General features: G+C 36.9%; 1 protein-coding gene across 1 annotated transcript; it reads left to right on the top strand.

The window, feature by feature from the left end:
* Positions 1–1,866: 1,866 nt before the first annotated feature.
* On the top strand, positions 1,867–21,895 carry LOC110802708 (DEAD-box ATP-dependent RNA helicase 39). The gene is made up of 9 exons (XM_022008162.2): positions 1,867–2,565; positions 3,359–3,454; positions 3,557–3,745; positions 3,816–3,956; positions 11,912–12,052; positions 16,103–16,245; positions 17,178–17,307; positions 17,409–17,457; positions 21,129–21,895. The coding sequence occupies exons 1-9, from the start codon at positions 1,882–1,884 to the stop codon at positions 21,749–21,751; spliced, it is 2,196 nt and encodes a 731-aa protein (XP_021863854.2). The 5' UTR covers positions 1,867–1,881; the 3' UTR covers positions 21,752–21,895.
* The last annotated feature ends 97 nt before the right edge of the window (positions 21,896–21,992 follow it).

Below are 21,992 nucleotides of genomic sequence, written 5' to 3'. Positions count from 1 at the left end.
GCGGCGGTCACTGCCAGTGGTGGTGGTGGTTCGAACAATAAAACAAGGAGGTGATTTCTAATTGTTAACTGATTTTTGGTCGAGAAAATTGGAAAGAATTTGGCTGATTATAATGACAAGTAGAGTGAATGAGAAGTTGAAATGTCCTTGGGGAACAAGGCATGGATGTGGACTGAAATAAGGGAAGAAGGGAAAGAAAGAATGGCTTCCTTCTCACTTGTGCGTGAAGAGCAAGGAAGAGAAGAAAATTGGAATTTTGCTCTTTAGGGGTATTTTAGTAATTTCACTTAGTTAGGAAAAATTCTGAAAATTCTTTGCTACATTTAGAAATTGATATAATTAGGAATGTTTAATTAAAATCAGATTTTCAAATAATTTTTATGAACTATCGATATCACAACGTAAATTAATATATATATATTTTTTTTGAATAAAATAAGGACGTTCCGAAATTATTAAAAATTTGAAATAAACAGGATTTAAAAATATAGTTTATGCTCGAATAAAAATTAAATTTATAAAATCTGAAAAATAAATCGTGTAACGATCGATATTAAAACTTAATCGAAATAAAACTTCGTTAATCAAAATAAAGTTCGAAATCGGGATTTTAAAACGATTTTAAACTAAAAAAAAATAATTAATCGTAATTAATCGAGTTTTAAAAATTCGGGGTATCACATAGACTCTGTAGGATTGGTTGACATTAAAACACAAAGACTTAGCAGATTAAGGAGAAAAAGCACTAGGAAACAGGACTTAGACTTGAAACACAGGCAAGGAAAGAGGGCAGTGAGAGAATTGGGAAGACTGGTGTAAAAAAAGAAGTACCCACATACAAAAACAACCCAGTATTTATAGATGTGTCTAGGAGTATTAAGGAGCTCAAAAGTCACCCAGGCAAGGCAATTGACACAATTCGTATACAAGGAAGGATCTAGAAAAACATAATTAAATTGCATCCAAAAAGTAATCATCACCCAAATTAAAACGAAACACAAACAAACAACCTGTAAGCATTGAAACAAAGCAAAAACCAGTAATAAATGACAGAAAAGAATCGAAAAGGCAAGGAAAAGCTTAGAGAAAAACTTCCCTGAGTAGATTTTCGAAAATAGGCGAAATCTTTCCATCTCTGCATTTGGATAATCGCTGCTATAGGTCCAAACAGGGCGGTGGGTTTGATTAGTGGAGTGAAAACTTTAATTACCCCCCTTAAACCATCATTACTGTTGCAGAACCCAAGATCTGGTGACTCAGCAAAGATCTCCACCCTTAGATCAACGGTGCCTTGTTGATGAAGCCAAGATGAAGATCGGAAAGGTGAGATCTGACCTCGATACCAACAAGGTGACAATCCACTACCCAAGAAGCCATAATTACCCCTATTAAGGCTTGGTCTAGAGATTTTGAGGGGAATCTCATTCTGGAAATGGGACAAGGAGGAAGACGAACGATTTTGCAAGGCAAAAACAAGATCAGAAGTTGAACTGAACTTGGGAAGGGGGCTAGACCCAATTAGGGTTTTCACTCACTCTCTAGAAAACTTAGGTATCTCATATTTCTTTTTCTTTCTCATTTTTTCACGTATGTGCTAGTATACTTGTTAAATGGTATACCCAATATAGATTTATATTTCCTCGTCAAATTTCTCTCTCTATCGAATATTTACTTAAACATCAGAGAGAATATTCTTGTTTTGCAGGAGGTAAGCACTAAGCAGACAGTGCCTGTGCATACCTGATACCTCCGCGAAAAAGGTGACACGTCATCTCCGACAAAAGTTTCCACATTATTAACCTTCTGTAAAAGTTTAACGGTTAAACTCAGTAATCCGAAAATTACTTTTGAACCTTATAAAATTGCTTAGATCTTCCTCACATGTTGTGCCTAGGAGTAGGAAGGGTAAAAAAAGAAGCAGAAGCTAAAGCTCCCTTTATCATCATCTATAGCGGGGGCATTCACTCCTCCAATCTTCAATCTGCAAACGAGGAAAGAACCATGGGAGGAACAGGAAGAAGCATCCTCACACTTTCTCTCTCCTCAAACCTAATATCTCATTCCATATTCTCATTATCATCTAAACATTGCTCCTCCTTTAGCAAACTTACTTTCCCTCCAAGGGTTTTACTAGGGTTTAGGCCCCTCTGTTCTTCTTCATCCATCGCCACTTTTGAAGCAGCAGAAGAACTCTCTAACCCCACCAAACAATCAGTCCTCCTTGAAAAATTGAGGGTTAGACACCTCAAAGATGTCCCTAAATCCTCAGAAATCAAAACCCCATCTGCAAAATCAGCTTCAAGATTGGTTAATAATGGTGAATTTGAAGAGGGTTTTAGCAAAAATTCAAAGAAAAAGGGGGGTGGTGCTCATACTTTGGCTTCAAATTTTGGTGAGTTGGGTTTGAATGAAGAAGTAATTGCTGCTTTGGAGGAAATGGGTATTTCAGCTCCTACTGAAATTCAGTGTATTGGTATACCTGCTGTTCTTGAGGGGGGTAGTGTGGTATTGGGGTCTCATACTGGTTCTGGCAAGACTTTGGCTTATATGTTGCCCATTGTTCAGGTGAAATTCAAGCTCATTTTTTTTCCCATCGTTTTACTGGAAATTTTATGTCGAAAAGATGTACTATTTGATTGTACTAGGTCTTGTTTACAAAGCGTGTATTGTTTACAACCGGTATAGACATAAATAAATAATATAAATGTCAGTCATATTGCACCTTTCCTAAGTTTAATTATATGTATAGTGGGGTAATTGAGCACGTTTTATATAATACACCTGTTGTATACAAGTTTCTACCATTTGTTTAATGTTCAAACATAGAGCAGCCATAATTTTATAATTTGTAATTTTGTGACGTTGGACATTGAAGTTCTTGTTGTCAAACTAGCCAAGTACATGGGATGTTTGTCATGGAGCCAATTTCGCAGAGAGGAAGGAGGCAGGGTGGGGTGGGGGAGGGAGTAGAAGAGGTCTCCTGTTAGTTTCTTTAATTTTCTTTCTCCTTGGGACAGTGGGTAGCTGTATTTGGGTTTGATGAGACCTTTTGCATAATTTCATTTGAAACTGAGTTACTATGTATATGGCTTGGTACTGAGATTCAGCTACTAATTATGCTGATGATAAGAAACTTATGAGTCCCTAGGATATCTGCAGTTTATCATTCAATTTGTTGAGAGTCATCATTATGGTGTTTTATGCTGGCAAGATGTGGCATTGGTTGCCACTTATGAATTATGATGCTGTTTTTGGTCAAATTGATTATTTTAAGCTAAAATACTACATGCTTAATGCAACTATTTGGCTAATGATGGTAACTCTGATTTTTGAAATATGCTTTTTGCTGACTTATTAGCTATTGAGGCGGGATGAAGAAATCTCGGGCATCCGAATAAAACCCAGGCGTCCACGAGCTATTGTCCTTAGCCCAACAAGAGAGCTTTCTGAACAGGTAATTTTCTTCATCCTCTAACATTCAGAATTCAGTCAAACACTAAACCAGATAGTGATGGGCCTATGGACTTCTATTGTGGACTTTGGGTTGGTGTTTCAGGTCTTTCGTGTGGCAAAGTGTATCAGTCATCATGCACGATTCAGGTCTACTATGGTAAGTGGTGGTGGTCGGTTACGACCCCAAGAAGATTCACTTAATGTCCCCATAGACATGGTAGTTGGCACCCCAGGAAGGATTTTACAACATATTGAAGATGGGAATATGGTCTATGGTGATATCAAATATGTGGTGAGTCTATTTTTTTTTTTACCAATTGAATTCTTAACTTCAGTGAGTTATTGACTTACAAATACGTCAGGTTTTGGATGAGGCAGATACCATGTTTGATCATGGGTTCGGTCCTGATATTCGTAAATTTCTTGCCCCACTCAAGAATCGTGCAGCAAAACCTAATGACCCTGGGTTTCAAACTGTCTTGGTAGCTGCAACAATGACGAAGGTATGCTTACGTTACGGGCTAGGTTAAAAGTTCCATGGTTCACTTTTTCCTTCTGGTGATTGGCAATTTACATATATGCGTGCAAACTTGATGTTGACCACATAAATTAAGGGTAACAATTGGAACTTAAATGATTAAGATGTCATGTAAAGGCGGCTAAGATGTTAGTCTTCCTATCAACATCATAGTTAAGCTGTCTTTTCTCATCACATTTTCAAATTACTTTGAGTTCCAGCAGATTTACTGATATGTTAGTCATGGTATCACATCAGATTTGTAATGTTAGATTACTTGGATAAGAGAGTAGATCTCAGTACATACCATGTACTTCATTTGTGCGCCTGACAAAGTGAGAACTGAGAAGTAAAGGTAGATTAGCAAGTTCAGGTACATATAAAGATATGTTTGCATTGGATTAGACTCGTATAGGCACAATAGATTTTGTTTATTGTATTTATTTACCACATTCAGCTGGATTTTGTTGTCTCTTAGCTAGTTTATATTACCGTTATAGTAAGTGAGAATCATTTCCAGATATTGGTAAGGACTACAATTAAAAAAGTTATCTATTGGGGCAAGGGATTGTGTGTGTGTGTGTGTGTAGGGTGGGGGGAGGGCTTAGTTTTAAAAGGCGCACCAAGACGCAAGGCGAAGGCTCACGCCTTCTGGATACAAGGCACACAATTTTTAAAATTTTTTATGGTATTTATTTTCTGAAAAAAAAAATCAAAATAGCATTACTTATTGTCACAAAGGGGTAAAATAGTATTTACACTAAAATCAAAAGCCTTTCGAGAGAAAAAAAAACAAACAAACAAAAAGGGGACTAGGGAAGGTTCAAGTAACTTTTTAGTCACTGGCTATTCATTTAGATTCTCAAAGAAGTGTGCCACACCTTACATATAATAGTTACTTTAAAATAAAAACAAAGGAGGAGTTTACATGACATGTCGCCGAGAAAGATAAGGAAAAAATGGAAAAACTTAGGGTTTCCTCTCTCCTCTTTTCAATGTATTAAATTCTAACGGTTAGGGAGCCATAAAAGTCACGTGGTTTAGGCCTTTAAAAAAAAAAAGTTACTTGTCATCAATTGGAGCCTTATACCATAAGGCGTTGCGCCTTGAGCTTGGGAAAAAGGTGCAAAGGCGTGCGTGTTTTGAAAGGTGCAAAGGCGTGCGCGTTTTGAAAGGTGCAAAGGCGCACACCTTTTGCAGGGTGCCTGACTGTCATGGCTAGGCGCCAGGACCTGAGCATTTAAGCTCCACGAATTGTCGCTTTGTCTGGAGGAGTGATAGGTAATGTTGCCAACCTCATTAGAATAAAGGGTTTATTTGTTGCTTGGACATTTGAGAATTCTTTCCCATGCGTAAAAAGGAACTTTCAAGATCTGTAAAGCTATTCCAAAATGGACCTGCTGAAATGATATGAAATAGCTTCTAAGAATTAAGTATTCTGAATATATAATGAAAATAGATATGAAGTGCAATAGCCTAAGCCTTAAAAATGTCTTATACCTATGTCTTTTGTGACTGCTTTTCCTCTCTCCTAATAATATACTTCTATATGGTTTATAATAATATGCTTCCTAGTAGTTTATTAAAAACTGTTCTAGAGACTCTTTGACCTCAAGATTTCAGAAACAGAAGTAGTTTTAACTAAAATAGAGTTTTTGTCCCATTGTTTATTCTAGGGTTTTTGACCTAATTTTTTATTCTAGAAAATAAAAGGGAAATTCTCTTTGGTAACCTTAAGTTTCTTATTTTTCTCTTTGGTAAAATAAAAACAAGAATTTTCTCTTTGGTAGCCTTAAGTATCTATACATAATTAAACAATGACATATGATGGTTTTATCTTATATTTTGGTTTAAACCTATGTTATTAGACTCTTAGTTTAAAAAGGCGCAAGGCGCACTAAGGCGCACAAGGGCCCTGGAGCCTAGGCGCAAGGCGCAGGCGCGCGCCTTTCGGATACAAGGCGCACAAAAATTCTAAAAAAGCTTGAAATTCAATGTAGAACAAAACTAACATATTTTATACTCAAAACAACATGGTAATCATATTAGTAATGCATAAATGGACGAAAAGAAGCGCAATTAGTTGCGAACATACTGCTAAACGACAAAGTACTTAGTAGAAAGTAGCTTAAAGTTCCACACAAACCACACAATCAACATAAAATAAATAAGTAGAAAGAAAAGCAAACACATTAGTTCTTCAAGCTTGATAGTAAGCATCCTAAAATGCTAGTACTCTATGTCATCATCGTCATACACATCATCCTCTACTTGATAATCCTCATCTCCCGAGTCTCCACTTATGTCCTCTTCCATCTCATCATCATCATCATCCAACAACACAACTCTAGGAGTGGAGCCACTAGCAACCCCTTTTCCTTTATCAACTCTTGATGATGATGCTCTAGTGGCATAGATAGGATCATTAGCTCCGGAGGCTCTATCAACCGCACCCCATGTCAAATCCTCACCATCAAATACAAAATCATCATCATTCTCATTCTCCTCATTATCATCCATCCTCCCAAGTAGCCACTCATTACTTTCATCAATCTCAGTTAAGAGAATGAGATCAATGGTGTCTTTCCTCGTGTACCGGCGAAACAAAGTTCGATTATATTTCACATATACCATGTCATTTAATCGACTTTGAGCCAATCGGTTCCTCTTCTTAGTATGGAGCTGTAAGAAATAAAGATTATAACTTATAAGTAATTGCTCACATTATCTTATTAAATAATAGCATATTATTATGTAAATTTACTAACGCAAAGTTACTTACAAGTTGAAAAACACCCCAATTCCTCTCACAACCGGTAGCACCACAAGTGAGGCTAAGAACCTTTATGGCAAAATGCATGAGAATGGGAGTTGAATTTCCATACGAAGACCACCAATCCGCTATGGTAAAGAAAGTAGAAACATGTGTTAAAAGTCATAAAACTTAAAACTTGATAATTAATTTATGTAGATCAATACTTGTAAGAGTGGTTACCTGGTGATTTGGTCTTCCTTTGCCTAATTGCCATGTTATGGGAAAAGAGTCCGGTGGCATTCCTAAATGAATCCAATTCATTAAGTATCTTGTCTTGAGTTTCCACATCCGGAACTATCCTTGCAATGCAATCATACAAACCCTTCACAACTTCCTCATTAGCAACTTGATCGGGTTTATCATAATGGATTTCCGGATTTAAATAAAATCCGGCCGCATGCAAAGGTCGATGAAGTTGAACATCCCACCTTTTATCAATGAACTCAAAAGCCTTTTGATAGTGTTCAACCTTCATTGAAAAAGATGAGGTCTTTGTGCCATAAGTAGCTTACCTACAAATTACAAAACCAAATATAACCATTGACAAGTTAGAGGCAAAGTAAATATAGGACTTAAATTCAACTAAAAAGTAAAGGGAGAATGATTATTTCTTACCGGCCTTAACATAGTTAGATGCGTTATTCGTCACCACTTGAATAACATTTGCCTCTCCAACTTCTTCAACCATGTCATCTAGCATTTGAAACAACAAAGTTGCATCTTTCACAACTTCCGAAACATCCATGGATTTTATGAAAACGGAACCCCTTGGAGAGTTGACAAGAAAGTTCACAATATCTTTTTGTACAACCGAATCACGCCATCCATCGGATAAAATAGAGGACCCTTTTATTGCCCACTCTTTCTTATGCTCCTCCATTTGCTTGTTAGTGTCCAACACTTCTTTCTTAAGCAAAGGAACTCTAAGCTCATACATACTTGGTGGCTTCAAGCCGGGACCATATTGTCCAATTGCTTCAATCATCACTCCAAAGCTCTCATAATTAACCGCATTGAAAGCAATTCCCGCATCATAAAACCACCTAGCAATATGCCTACAAGTCTTTTCCCTTAACTCTTTGTCACAAACTCCAAAAATACCTTTCCTTTCCTCTCTTCCTTGCAATATATCTTTGGGAGTAGAAGTGATAAACATGTCCAAGGGGCCTTTGTGCCTTGGTTTTTTAGGAAGATTGCTAGTCTTTCCACTTGTTTTACCACTACTACCCACTATCTCACAATCTTCCTCTTCCCCATCATCATCAACACCATCATCAAATTGAGGTATGTTTGGCATCATTTGACTATTTGCCTTATCTTGTGCCTTTTTAATCATGAAATTCTTGACTTCCTCCTTCACATGTTCGGGACAACTAGGACATTTCAATGCATTTCTAAATCCTCCAACCAAGTGTTGTTTTAAGCGATAGACCCCTCCTTTTGTTACTTTACCACAAAAGATACATGTCCAATTATTCTTATTATTAGGATCCGGTTTTCCATATTTTTTGGCCGGTTCTTGAACACCGGATGATCCCGTTGATGGAGTGCCGGTATTAGAACCTTCCATAGTAAATTAACAAGCTGAAAATAGGAAAGCAAGCATATATTATGCTACTGTCTAGTGTCTACAGCCCTTTCACTTATACTACTAGTCTACTACTGACTTATACTACTACTGACTGTAAATTAACAATTTAAAACAGAAAAAAAATGAAAACAGAAACAAATAATATAGTAAAACCGAAACCAATAAATAAAACAGAAAAAAAATAAAAAACGTTCAAATCAGAGAAGCTAAAAATAAATTTTTAAAAAAAAATACAGAAAAACACAATTATAATCCACAATCAGAACCGAAAAACAGAAGAAAAAAAATACAAAAATATCTAAAGCAGAGAATCTGAAAAACAGAAAAAAAAAAATCAAAAAAATCAAAATTATAATCTCACAATTTAACAGAAAAAGACGAAAAAGAAAAGGAGGAGAAAAACAAATACTGAACCGAAAATAAATTCAAAAAAATTGAAAAATAAATTTTTAAAAAATCATAATTTTTTCCCCAGAATTTACAGAAAAATGACGAAAAAGAGAAGAATGGAAAAAAACGAAGAAAAGGAAGAAAGAAGAAGAAGAAGAAGAAGAAAAAGGAAAAGGAAAAAAAGAAAAAAAAAGAAAAAAAAATAGATTTACATACCTGGAGCAGAGTCGTGGAGAAGCCGGCGGTGGAGGAGTTGTGGAGGAGAAGACGACGTCGGAGGTGGAGGTGGAGGAGGCCGGCGAGCATGACCGTGGCCGTGGAGGTGGAGGAGGCCGGGGAGAGAGGCCGAGTAAGAGAGGAAGTGAGGAACAGAGGACTGAGGAACAGGGGTCTCCAATTTCGAGATTTGTTTTCTCTCTCCTTGGGTAGGTGGTCCCAAATCTCAAGAGTAATTAAGATATGACCGTTGGGTCTCAAGTGGGGCAGAGTTTATTTCAAAAAAAAAAGAAATAACAGCAACCTAAACTAATTCGTGCCTTGAGACTTGAAGCCCAAAAGGCGCAGCGCCTTGCGGCTAGCAAAAAGCGCACTGAGGCGCGCGCCTAGCCGCGCCTGATGGACCGCGCTGAGCCTTGACTTCTCTAGGCGCTGAGGGCTGCGCCTAGGTGTGCCTTGCGCCTAGGAGCGCCTTGGGCGCGCTTTTTTAAACTAAGATTAGACTGAGTATAGTTAATTAACAATTAACTTACCTAAATACTTTAAAACTAATTGTAGCAATCTCTTCAACAATGATGGTTTTTTTACGCAGCATTCTTAAGAAATAATATGCTTTGATAACCATATAAAGCATTCTTAAGCATATATACAACATTTTTACGCAGCATTGTTAATCATATATACAGCCTTGACCTAGCTTCTATAAATCTCTTCAAAAAAATTTACAATCTGCTATAACTAATAATATGCCTTGTTAACCCAATATGAAGGAAGGAAAACCAACACACAAAACGAAATAGTGCATATGGATTGACTTTAAACTGATCAGAAGTGAGTGAGTATAGGTGAAGGGTGTACAAACCCATTAAAGAGGGTATTTTTGTACATTCAAATATTAACCACGGTTAATTAAATTGGTTAACCCATCATTAATGTCATTGTTTAACTATATATAGAAATTAAGGCTACCAAAGAGTATTCTTATTTTTATTTTACCAAAGAGAAAAATCAAAAACTTAAGGTTACCAAAGAGAATTTCCCAAAATTAAATGATCGTTAATAATTATTTAATGTAGTAAGTTTTATCTAGATATTTGGTTTACCTTAACACTTCAATAACTTGTTGAATATTATATATACTAGTTAAAAGAGAGTACATTTTTTTAAGAGAAATACAAAATTACTTCGTATAAGAATTAACTTAGTGACCAGCTAGCCATCAATTAAGAAAATTAAAGTTAAAAGGCCAACCATTTATAGTCTTGACCCTTAAATAAAAGAGAACACATTCTAATTTTCTGTTCTACTCGATGAAATATAACTACAATAAAAAGCCTCATTCCAAGATAAAATTGAGAGTTGTTAGATATTGAGAAACAGCTGGTACGATTGTACAAGCATATACCACCGGCTATGAAGAATTGAAGATTATATGATCATTCATCAGATCAAACTGCCGCTAATTTTGTGTTTTAATGACGATTAACGTCACCACACCCTCCTTAAGTCTTCATCTATTTTCTCTTTCCCTTATGTTTCATTGAGGCCTCTTTCTCCTTCATCCCCACCTGTCTCTGCCAGCCAATCTCAACACATCCACAATCACCTCCCGCACTTGAGCTTGAAGATCTTAAGATTTTTGTTGCGAATTTATTTGTCGGTGACATAACATTCTATCAAAAGAAATTACACTAGAGTTGCGTAAGAGGGTGGGTTTTGTTTTATTTTTAATTTTTAACGGCAAGGAACTCTTGAATTTGTGGGTTTTTGTACTGTTGTAAAATTTTATTAAATGAGCCATCAGCTCCCAGAGTGCTGATTCAATTTGGAGCTTCGCCTTCTAACTTCTCGAAGCTATTTTATGTTTCTCAAGAACTAGAAACTACACCCAAAAGTATAGCGTGTCGCCTAGTTTCAATTTCTGGGTCGTGGAAGCTTGACCAAACCCTTTGAGACTTATATGTGTATAAGTTGTCTGGATAGGCTCGGCAGTAAACACAGTAGGTAATTGTCTGCATAAAAGGTGAACAAGTGTCTGTTACCTAACATGTGTGTCATTTGAGGAGTGTTGGGGGTTTATTTTGTTGCTTTTGGGCTGGCATCCTTTTCCTGGAACAGGTTGTTTGCCAGTATGGGAATTAGTCTGGTATGGTCTCTCATAGAGAACATGTAGGCTACTAGGCTCAATGGTAAATTTTGGGAAGCACAAGGGGAAGTTTTTATGAAAAGTAGTATGCTTGCCTGTCCTTTGTGTGATGTGCTGATGTGGGAATGGACTGAATTTTGGTGTTTTTCTAGCCAGGACACTTTCAGGGAAAGGGGGCGGGGGGTGGTTGTTGCTTCTTTATGGTGTTTCTTTTCTTGACTTAAGATTTCATGTTGTTCAACGAGACTGACACTCTTGAACTTTTTAGTATCATTTTATGACTTTTGTCTTCCTAATTTATTTCCCGTTTGTATTTTGTTATCATTTTTTTTTGGTATCTCAAAAAGTATGATAGGAATACCAATGTCCTGATCTTTTATCCATCTCAACTTGGATAGTGCATGTGTTCCCCAAGTTTCATGTTAACCCAATCTAATTCTGTACTGGAAATCCCATAATGTTGTGATTGTTGTCAAAGTCCTACTAATGTCGGAGAAAAGAGAAAACCTTTAAGTAATTTTTGGATCTTGGAACATGGCAGTTCAGAAAAAATAATTTGGAGATTTAGACTGAGCCAAACTTTCTGATGTTCTCTTTGTTCGTCTCCTTAATGCTGGATGATTGGTGCATTGTTTATTAACTATCTTGTTAAAGATGTTTTGTTGCATTATCTATTTTTCTAGATTTTGTTTGGGGATACACCAGTTATAGACTTATAGACAAATTGTACTACTATTTGGTTCACATTGATTCACTCTTAAATAATAAGCTATTGCATTAAAGGCAGTTCAAGATCTGGTTGATGAGGAGTTCCAAGGCATTATACATTTGCGCACTTCAACACTGCACAAAAAGGTTGCATCTGCTCGACATGATTTTATAAGACTTACAGGAGCAGAAAACAAGCTGGAAGCATTGTTACAGGTTCGCCTCGTTATCTCTTATTATCTCCCGCTTGATGATGTTGATTATGCATCGTGCTTTGAGTAAACATTTAATAGTATTAGTTCAATCAATGATTTTTTGTTTGTCTGTTATTACACCTCTCCGATGACTTTGTAATAATCAAAATATGCTTTTGTCAATTATCATTTTGCTTCCGAAGATTAAGCTGATTTTAACATTCTTAGGACTTCCCTGGAAGAATTTGATTATGGAGGTTCAATGAATTTCATATGTAATAAACTTACAAACTTCAAGTCAGTATCCTGATTTTGGAATATTTGATGACATCTGTTGAGAGTCCTTAGTGATCACTGAACTTGCAAGTTAAAATCATAGAGATCTACTGATTTCTCAGACTCGCATTAGTAAGTGATGCTACGTGGAGTCACTTGGCAGAGCCGCAGAGTGTCTTTCACAGGTCACTCATGGGATATGATGTTTTGGCTGTAATTGACAGGATGATCTGGATCATGTAGGGTCTGTTCCATCTGGGAAAGGGAAGATCGGAAGACAGCACTGAAAGTAGCAACCTGAACTCCAATTATGAGTTTGAGGCATGTGATCAGTTAACACAATGTAAAGGAGTTAAAATGTGACCTTCAAGTCCATTCTAGGAAGAACCTTAAGAACTCAATTTTCTTGAAGTTGGGCGCAGTTATGAGGGGTTTATCCATGTAGATTTTAGAAGAATTTCTTATTAATTGTGAGTTTTGAACACAATTTAGTTTATTTTTCCTTTCTGGCAGGAATGGTGTGTCTTCGTATTTAATTCATCTTGCATCAGGGAAGGTTTATAATAAAAACAATCAGCTAAAGGATTTGAATGATTGCATTGAGGTTATATTGGGGTTTAGAAGACATGATTTAAAATATATAATAACTGAAATAGTGCATTCTAGCAACAAATTTAAAGAAGTTTTAGTGTCGAGATTTCTAGAGGCTTTGCCAAATTATTTTTTCTTTTAATTCGGCTATTTACGGGAGTTTTCAACTTGACCTTGGTGCTTTACTTGCTTTCTACTCTTTTCATCTCTATTTAAATTTCCATTTCCCATTTGAGTTGGGTCCATATGTAAATGACATCTGACTAACCCGCTAACTTGTTCTTTTATTCACTTTTAATCAATAAAACCCAATATCTTTATTTGTTTTATCATAGTTAATGGGCAGTGGGTCCAAAGTGAAGAGAGAAATAATTAAAAAAAAGTGGGTCCATGCCTTTTATGGAAGTTTGTCAAGTAAATAGGACGACTTCATAAGGAAAGTGTGTCAAGTAAATAGCCAAATAGGGACTAAGGGAGTATGATTAAGTGGGTCAAAACATTCCATGCCTTTTAGGCAACTAAATGACTTACCTAGTCTTGTGTATATTGTTAGTTCTGATACCAAGCAGATCCCTACGTAGAACATTTCTTGACTGCATCTTTGACTTGCCCATGAATCAATCTGAGCTCATGTTAAAAAAGCGCGCTTAAGCTAGCTTGAAACTCTAGGGCAAATCGTTTAATTAGGTATGACCGAAACCCTTGTGATTAAGCGCGTGAAGCGCAAAAAGCGCGTTGTTTGGCGCTTCATTGAAAACTTTTGTTTTTTTATTACTTTACGTTGAAAGCTTTTTTTATATGTTGTTATTGTGTTTTGGATCACTCTCTATTAATCCTTAACAATAGAAAGTAGGCCAAGAGTCCAAAAGAAAAGGAAAAAGAAGAAGACAACAGTCATCTGGCCCTGTCTTATGGATAAACACTATGTTATATGCTTTATTTTTGTTAAAGAAAAGAGTAATATGTTTTTGGAAGCAAATTTATTGTTGTTTATATATATTTGTGGTTATTTTAGTAAGATATATATGCATAATAGTAAAAAATCTTTAATTCTTAAAAAGTGCGCTTCACTTTGATGAAGCGCGCGCCTTGCGCTTGCGGTTTGCGTTTAAGCTCTAGGACTCATATTGCTTTAGTGCGCTTTGCGCTTTTTTATGCATCATGTCTCTTTTGATTTTCTACTCGTGAACGATGATCTCGACACCTTTCTGGTCATAATATCCATAAGCTGGTTTCACTATGTCACTTTGCTTTGGGCATGCTAATCCTTTCCTATATGCTCATATCATTGCAAACCATGTTATGTATGCCCTAAACTCACCATCTCCCCTGTTTCATCGCTACATAACCAAACACAGATTGAATCTCGTTATTTAGGTCAAAGCATGTGCACACTTGTGTCTATTTGCGGCTATCGTGCATTGCAACTTCGAGGGTGCCTAGTGGTCACAAGTGAGAGTGGTGCGTGAGTGGCGTTGGGAGGGGATTTTATGTGAGAGTTGAGCAGTGTATAAAAAGACGCGCTTGGAGCTAGCGCCTTTTATGATATGTGCGAGGCGATTGATGAGGCGCATCTAAGGCGTAAAAAGGGGCGCATTAAGGCAAGGCGCACACCATTCTTTCACAATTTTTTTTAAAACTTTTTATTAGGGCACCTTAGTTGAAAAGACGTGAGGCGCACCAAGGCTAGGCGCAAAGGTCCCTGAAGCCTAGGCGCAAGGCGTACGGTTTTTTTAATTTTTTGTGGTAATTATTTTCTAAAAGATAAAAAATCAAAATTGTATTACTTGTTGTCACAAAGGGGTAAAATAGTAATTACAGTAAAATCAACCTTTTTAGGTAAAAAAACCAAAACAAAAAGGGGACTAAGGAATGTTCAAGTAACTTTTTAGACATTGGCTATTCATTTAGATTTTCAAAAGAAGTGCACCACACCTAACATAAAACATATACTTTAAAGTAGAAAAAAGAGGAGTTTACATGACCTGTCTCTAAAAGAGATGGAAAAAATGGAAAAATTCAGGGTTTCCTCCTCTTTTCAATATAGTAAATTCTAACGGTTAGGGGCCATAAAAATCACATGGTTTAGGCGTTTTTTTTTCAAAAAAAAAACTACTTGTCAACAGTTGGAGCCTCATACCGCGTAAGGCGCTGCGCCTTGAGCCTTGGGAAAAAGGCGCAAAGGTGCGCGCCTTTTGGAGGGTGCCTGAGCCTGTCATGGCTAGGCGCTAGGTCCTGCGAAAACGCGCTTTTTAAAACTAAGTAGGGCGCCTCACGTCACCGAGGTGCGCTTAAGGCGCAGGAAACTCCAAATCGCCTTGGTGCGCCTTGAGCCTTTTTATACATTGGAGTTGAGTTTGATTATATCAAGTCAAAATTTAATAGGATAAGTGTTATAGTAACTCTAAAACTCAATCAAAGGTCCAATCTTTGTTGATTCAAGTGCTAATGAAGCTTAAACTGGATATGAAGGCTTCTAATTGTCAATACCCTCACACAAGGGCTTACGTCCAGTAAGAAAAGCATCAAAAACAAAATATACAAGGTTGATAGGGCATTTATTATACAAAGGCTTTTAACACTCATTTTTCAACTTGCAACTTTATTTAATTAATATTTTCTATCCCACTAAATAATTTACTTGCAAAAGGGGAACTCTGTTTATTTATTTCCCTTGGAATATGGATTACGCTTCATGAGTCATGATGATGCTTTCGAGTTTCTTAGGCTTTTCAAGTGCCCTTTTAGCTATCCTGTTCTTTATCATGCTACCGTAGAATAAACTTCATGCAATCATTTGAATCCTTTTGGTGTTAGATGTTAGTTTGCAACCTTCCTTTGACTTCCGAGTGAATGAAATAATGTAATTTCTTTTTATGATTTTCTACGATTGTGTCACAGAGATAAGAAAAGCACATTTGAAAGAAAGGCCAGCACAACGATTCTTAGAATAGCGTAAGAAAGGAGGTTTTGCAACAATAGTACAACCTCTGTCCTGCTTCCCAGGCAGCCTGCCTTTTTTATTTTTTCTCTAGGGATTTCTTCTTCTATTATGTAAGGCCCTCAAAGTAATGAACTAGTGAGGTTTGATGGGCCTTATTGTGGGGGTGGGAGTGAGCTATTGATGCATATACAACAGCACATCTAAGTCATCTGAATTCTCAAGTGTTGTAATGACTTGCACTCTTCTTTCATGTTGATGCAGGTTCTTGAACCTAGCTTATCCAAAGGAAATAAAGTCATGGTCTTCTGTAATACTTTGGATTCAAGTCGTGCCGCAGATCACTTCCTTCGTGAAAACCAAATCTACACAGTTAATTATCATGGAGAAGTCCCAGCAGAGCAAAGGTAAGACAACCAGTGTTTTTAACTTGGAGTAGCTGTTTTTGGTTAATGGAAGTGCATTATTCAATGAATTAAAGGTGACATTTAACTTCTTTAAGGTTCGGTCCAATTGAATAGTGGCGAGTCTCATAAGTCTGAGTTTATTTTACTATATTAAGTAGTTGATTGCATAAGTCTGAGTTTATTTTACTATATTAAGTTGTTGATTGCATTACTCTGGTACCAGTTCAGTGGAAGCGCTTGCCTGGAGTTTCTGTATGATTACCGAAATTTCCATTTGCCAGCATACCAGGAGATGGAATTAGTTAATATGGTGTTAGTTTTACCTTTTCTCCTGATTTTTTTATGAAGTTGTTCCATGTTTATGCTTTCCTTGAATGCAGTGTCTATTGTCTAGAGGGGGTGCTGATTCATTTATAGAGGCATTGTAGAACGTTGAAAGAATATGGTTTCAGAATCTTAATTCAGAATGTTCTTTGGACTCTGGATTTTGTGTTACTCAGACTAGGCTACTAGTGTCCAGCACGAGTACCTGTTTAGATGTTAAACTCAGCTATTTCATGAAAAATTGTATGTTCAGATCTATGTTACCTGGACTCTTCATTTTACCTCAAATACCCTTGTCGGATCTTCGACACTTGGACATGGGTATGGCACTTCTACACTTCATTTTGGACCAAAGTCATGCAATAGCCGTGTCGGGCACTTGGAACGTACCACTGTCCGATATGGGTATCCCAGTCTGGGTGACATAGGTTTAGATCCACAGTTAGTGTCAAGTGTCTATATTCATGTCATATTCCGAGCAACATAGTTCTGGATAGTTTTTGATTCTTCCTCCCCCTGCTGTATTTCTTGCTTCCTTCTATAAAACTTTCACGGTGAACTCATACATTAGTTAGAGAATTCACTCATCTCTTCGATGCTGAACCAAGGGTTGAGAATCTCAAAAAGTTTAAAGATGAAGATGGTGATTGTCCCACTTTGGTCTGCACTGATCTAGCTGCTAGGGGACTGGACTTGGATGTGGACCATGTTATCATGTTTGACTTCCCTAGGAATTCTGTGAGTATGAGCATGTACCATTTTGTTTTTTCTATTTGTTACGGAGTACATCAATTATCTCTTTCCTTGCAAACTATAACCTTAATGAATCAATCGTGCAGGTTGATTATCTCCATCGCACTGGAAGAACTGCACGTATGGGTGCAAAAGGTACCTTAAAAACCATTACTGTACAATTTTTATTGTACAAAAATCAAATTTGCTGACTGTATGGCCTGAACTTGGAAAGGATTGTTCTCTTCGACATTTATCCATCTTTCTGCTATGTTACTATTATAATTGCATAATCTGAAAAAACTTATTTTGATATTGATTTACTTTCATGTATAACCCTGGTACACAATATCCCAAAATGAGGAAAGACTTGTCGGAAATCACCGGTTGGTTGGTGCATGATGTTTGCAGATGATATTGTGTTGATTGATGAAACAAAAGGAGTGGAAAGTAAGTAGGAGTTATGGAGACAAACTTTGGAATCTCGGGGTTTTAGGCTGAGTAGAAACAAGACGGAATATATGGAGTGTAAGTTTAGTGGAGTCCAAGATAGAGAGACATGGGCGATTACCTTAGATGGAAAAATTGTCCAAGGCTCTTAAATGTTCCGTTATTTAGGATCTATTATCCAAAAGGATGGAGAATTGGATGGCGATGTGGCCCATAGAATCAAAGCAGGTTGGTTGATGTGGAAAGGTGCCACGGGGTTCCTATGTGATTCAGGCATTCCCCAAAGATTGAAGGGAAAATTTTACCGCACGGCAATTCGACCGGCTTTGTTATACGGCACGGAATGCTGGACAGTGAAATATTGTCACGTGCACAAGATGAATGTGGCGGAGATGCGCGTGTTACGTTGGATGTGTGGTACAAGAAAGGATCGCTTGAGGAATGAGATTATTAGGAAGAAAGTAGGGGTTGCACCGATTGAGTTTAAGACGATGGAAAATCGTTTAAGATGGTTTGTACATGTAAGCAGAAGATCAAATGATGCCCCGGTTAGGAGGATAGAAGGGTGGCAAAGGGATAGAATTGCAAGGGGTAGGGGAAAACCTAAGAAAACTTGGAGGAAGGTGATTGAGCACGATATGAGCTTTCTTGGGATTGAAGAAAATATGGCGTTGGATAGGACAGAGTGGAGGGAGAGAATATACATCGATGACTTCATTTGACTTATACAACTTCAATGTTTCTGATTCTTTTTTATTATTATTTTTCTTATTCTATTTTTAAAATTCTTTCAATTTTTTTTTTTCACATGCTATTTTGAAATGTACTTATTTTACTTATTCATTTATTTTAAATTTTACTTATTTTTATTATCTCTTACAATATTTCTTCTATAATATATATATACATTTTTTCTCTTATCCTACTTTCATTAATTTCACTTTCCTTTCCTTGTTTTTTTCTTTTTACTTCCTGCTCCTTTCTGGTTTGATTGGTGACAATGACGATCTCCTACGACGATTCATGTTAGCCGACCCCAAATCATTTTGGGACTAAGGCTTTGTTGTTGTTGTTGTATTTACTTTCATGTAAGGTTACCAGTAATATTTTTTAAAAATTGTATGCTTGTTAAGACAGGAGGTCAGTGTTGATCCAGATTTTTCAAAACGATCCGGATCATGGTCTGGTGCGCAATAGATCCAGGATCGGAGTAGGATAGTATGGGATCGGTAGGATCTCGATCCTACTCTCGATCCTAATGATCCTAGTTCTAAGACTACAGCCATCCTTGAAATTCAAAAAATCCGAACAAAAAAATTAAGTTGAATCAATATTTCTTCCAGTTAACATCTTAATCGGCTTAGGAATACCAATTCGACCCATACCCTCAATTAATTACATGTAATTGCTTTAATTTCGACCCTAAATCAAAAGCTCCAATTTCATATAGAACCCTAATTTGAAGTGGGCCAAAAACGGTGATTTTTTCGTGGTCTATGTCTCCGGCGATATCATCTCTTGTGTCGGTTGTCGGCCATATTTTTAGGTAGCCTTATATCTTCTTCTTTGTCCCTGCTTTTGTTTGCTTTGTAATGGTAGAGCAGGTAGTTCTACTATTATTTTTAAGAGAAACAATATAACCCACTGTAGTCTCTCTTCTAAATTTTGAATAAAGAGAGTCAAATTCGAAGTCAGGAGTCAACCATACTCATTGTTATTGTTACTTCTAATTTGGCTTCTACTTTTTCCTCGGTGTGCATCACAATTCTTAAAAAGCCTTGCAAAATCACTCTTATTTGGAAATTTTATGTATTTTAGTTTTATTTTTTCCTTTCTAAAACTTGAAAAAGTGTATTTAGTCACTCCATATCATTTTAATTTTACTTTTATCAAGTTAGTACTCACTATGTTTTCGAATGTTTGTCTTGTTTGAAATGTTGACACTATTCACAATTTAAGTGAAACTTCTAAATTTTTTCCAATATATATTTCGAAACATATTCATTTGGGATCTTGTTTTATTCGTCTAGATGTATAGTTTCACAATATCAAATTTTTATAATTTTTTAACATATGCATTTGGAGATATTTACGTTTAAATATTGAGTTGAAACTTTGGAAAACTCAAACTAAGACTATCATTTGAGAAAGGAGGGAATAGGATGTTATGATCCTACAACCCGATTTTCCCGATCCGATCCTACCATCCTCACCGATACAAAGTGGGCATCCTACAACCTTGGTGGTGGTCATTAATTATGGCCTTCGTTACTGTAGATTCTTCATATAGAGGGTAACGACCAGAGGTCAGTTCTTATTGTCTATGATCATCTGGATGGGTAGTGAGTGCTGCTTCTCGTTGTTTGGACTTTCTTACCTGAGCATTCAAGCCCAAATATCTCCTGTCGGTCTCCAGCTCACCTGGCTTGTTTATAGGCTTCCTGTAGAGCCATCAAGTTAGTCAAACCACCTTTGAGCCCAAACACCTACTCGTGTGGATTAAGGTTTTTGAGCGTATTGGATCTTAGAATTAGCTTTTAGCCCACTGTAATTTAAGAATTCAAATAGCTTTTGGTTTTCTGTTCTCTTGTCAGTTTTTTTTGTCCAACCCAAACTGAGTGGAATTGCGAAGAAATAAAATGTGAAGTTTGAATGCCGAAGCTACACCAATGGAGATGACAGCATGGGGTTTCTTCTAGGATTTGAGTTCTTTATATGGCTTTACTTGGTAGTTGATACTCTTGTTGACAGCTTGTCCGCTCCCTTGTTACATGCATTCAGCCACGATGATGATGCTGGACTTGTCCAGTTTTTTTTTGTTCAATTAAGTATCCCAAACTCTAGATCTCCTTGCTACGTAATGATTTGACAGGGACTGTGGTGAAACATGGTGCTGCATCAAGCAGTTGATGACACCTTAATTAGAGTCCTATGAGGTAGAAGCTCACTGCAGGGTCTTGAAGTTGAACGTTTCCAGCAACGGGGATAGAATCATATGATGGTTAGTAGTTTTAAGTATTCTATTGGATAGTGCAGAAAACAGGCATCAGGTCTTGTCTTTTGGATTATTCAATATACGCTGAGTTTCTTACTAGTGCTGGAAGGAGTTGATGTACTTAAAAAGTGTGTTCATGGGATGAAAGCTGAAACTTCTTTTATTTATGGACCTCTGTGGATACTTGGGTATTTAACTGTAATGTTGTCACCAGGTCTGATTTGTACTGCAGACTTTTGTGTTTATCTTTTTCTGAGCTATTATGGTAAAACAAAATTCTCATTTTGGTTTATTGATGTGTGTGTCTGCGTGAGTGCTCAAATATGTTTTTGATAATGATTGATCTCATATTTTTACGATTCTATGTACATTTGCAAAATAGGAAAAGTAACCAGTTTGGTTGCTAAAAGGGACGTGCCATTGGCCACGCGTATCGAGGATGCTATCAATAAAAACGAGAGCTTGGAATGTCTGAGTGTAGATAGTGTAAGGAGGGATATTGCAAGGACGCGTATTAGTCAACAGCTAGGAAGTAATATGAAGGTGATTAGGACTTCTGCTTTGAAAAGGAGTGGCAGAGCTGATCCAGCAAAAGCTGGATACAACAGTGGTAGAGCTGTTTCAGCAAAGCCTGGAGGTCGAGGTCGAGGTCGAGGTCAAGGTCAAGGTCAAGGTCCTGGCAGAAGCAGCAGTAGTACAAGTGTTTCAGCAGTTGTACCTGGAAAAAGCAGTGGAAGACCTGCTTCAGTGAAATCAACAGGTAAAAAACTAGCTACTCAGGCAACTGCAAGGAAATCCTCCAGTGGAAAAGCAGTTACTGGAAAATATGGAAAAGCAATTGATCAGCCGAAACCAAAATCTGGAAAGATGGTGAGCCAGTTTAAACCTACAAAGAAATCTTTCAAGGCCCCAAAATTTACAACTGCCAGTACCACTAAGAGACCTTCCAAAATCAGTGTTGTCGGATTCCGTGGACGAACTTCTTCTTCGGTTACAAAAAGTTAACTTGAATTTTTCATTGTTTGGTAAATTTGGGTTATATGTAAATTAGAAGAATTATCGTCATTTGTTGTGGGTTTTGCAACGTTTTTGTAGAAACTTGCTATATGATAATGGGTTTCAATCGATATTATAAATTATGCTTTTGTATCGGCGTAAATTGTTTCTTATTCATGTCAGACACAAATTGTAAATTGAAACAACATTCTCAGTGTCAAATAAAATTGAATAGAAACAACATTGATAC

The sequence above is a fragment of the Spinacia oleracea genome, chromosome 6 (genome assembly GCF_020520425.1).
Source record: "Spinacia oleracea cultivar Varoflay chromosome 6, BTI_SOV_V1, whole genome shotgun sequence".
Classification (NCBI taxonomy): Eukaryota; Viridiplantae; Streptophyta; class Magnoliopsida; order Caryophyllales; family Amaranthaceae; genus Spinacia; species Spinacia oleracea.
The sequence above is the reverse complement of the archived record's forward strand: the minus strand, read 5'-3'. Positions and strand labels throughout refer to the sequence as shown.

Coding starts and splice junctions, on each gene's coding strand:
- LOC110802708 (XM_022008162.2), top strand. CDS start 1,882: ATGTTGTGCCTAGGAGTAGGAAGGGTAAAAAAAGAAGCAGAAGCTAAA. Junction 3,957..11,911: donor TAGCTGCAACAATGACGAAG/GTATGCTTACGT, acceptor ATTGCATTAAAG/GCAGTTCAAGATCTGGTTGA. Junction 12,053..16,102: donor AGCTGGAAGCATTGTTACAG/GTTCGCCTCGTT, acceptor ATGTTGATGCAG/GTTCTTGAACCTAGCTTATC.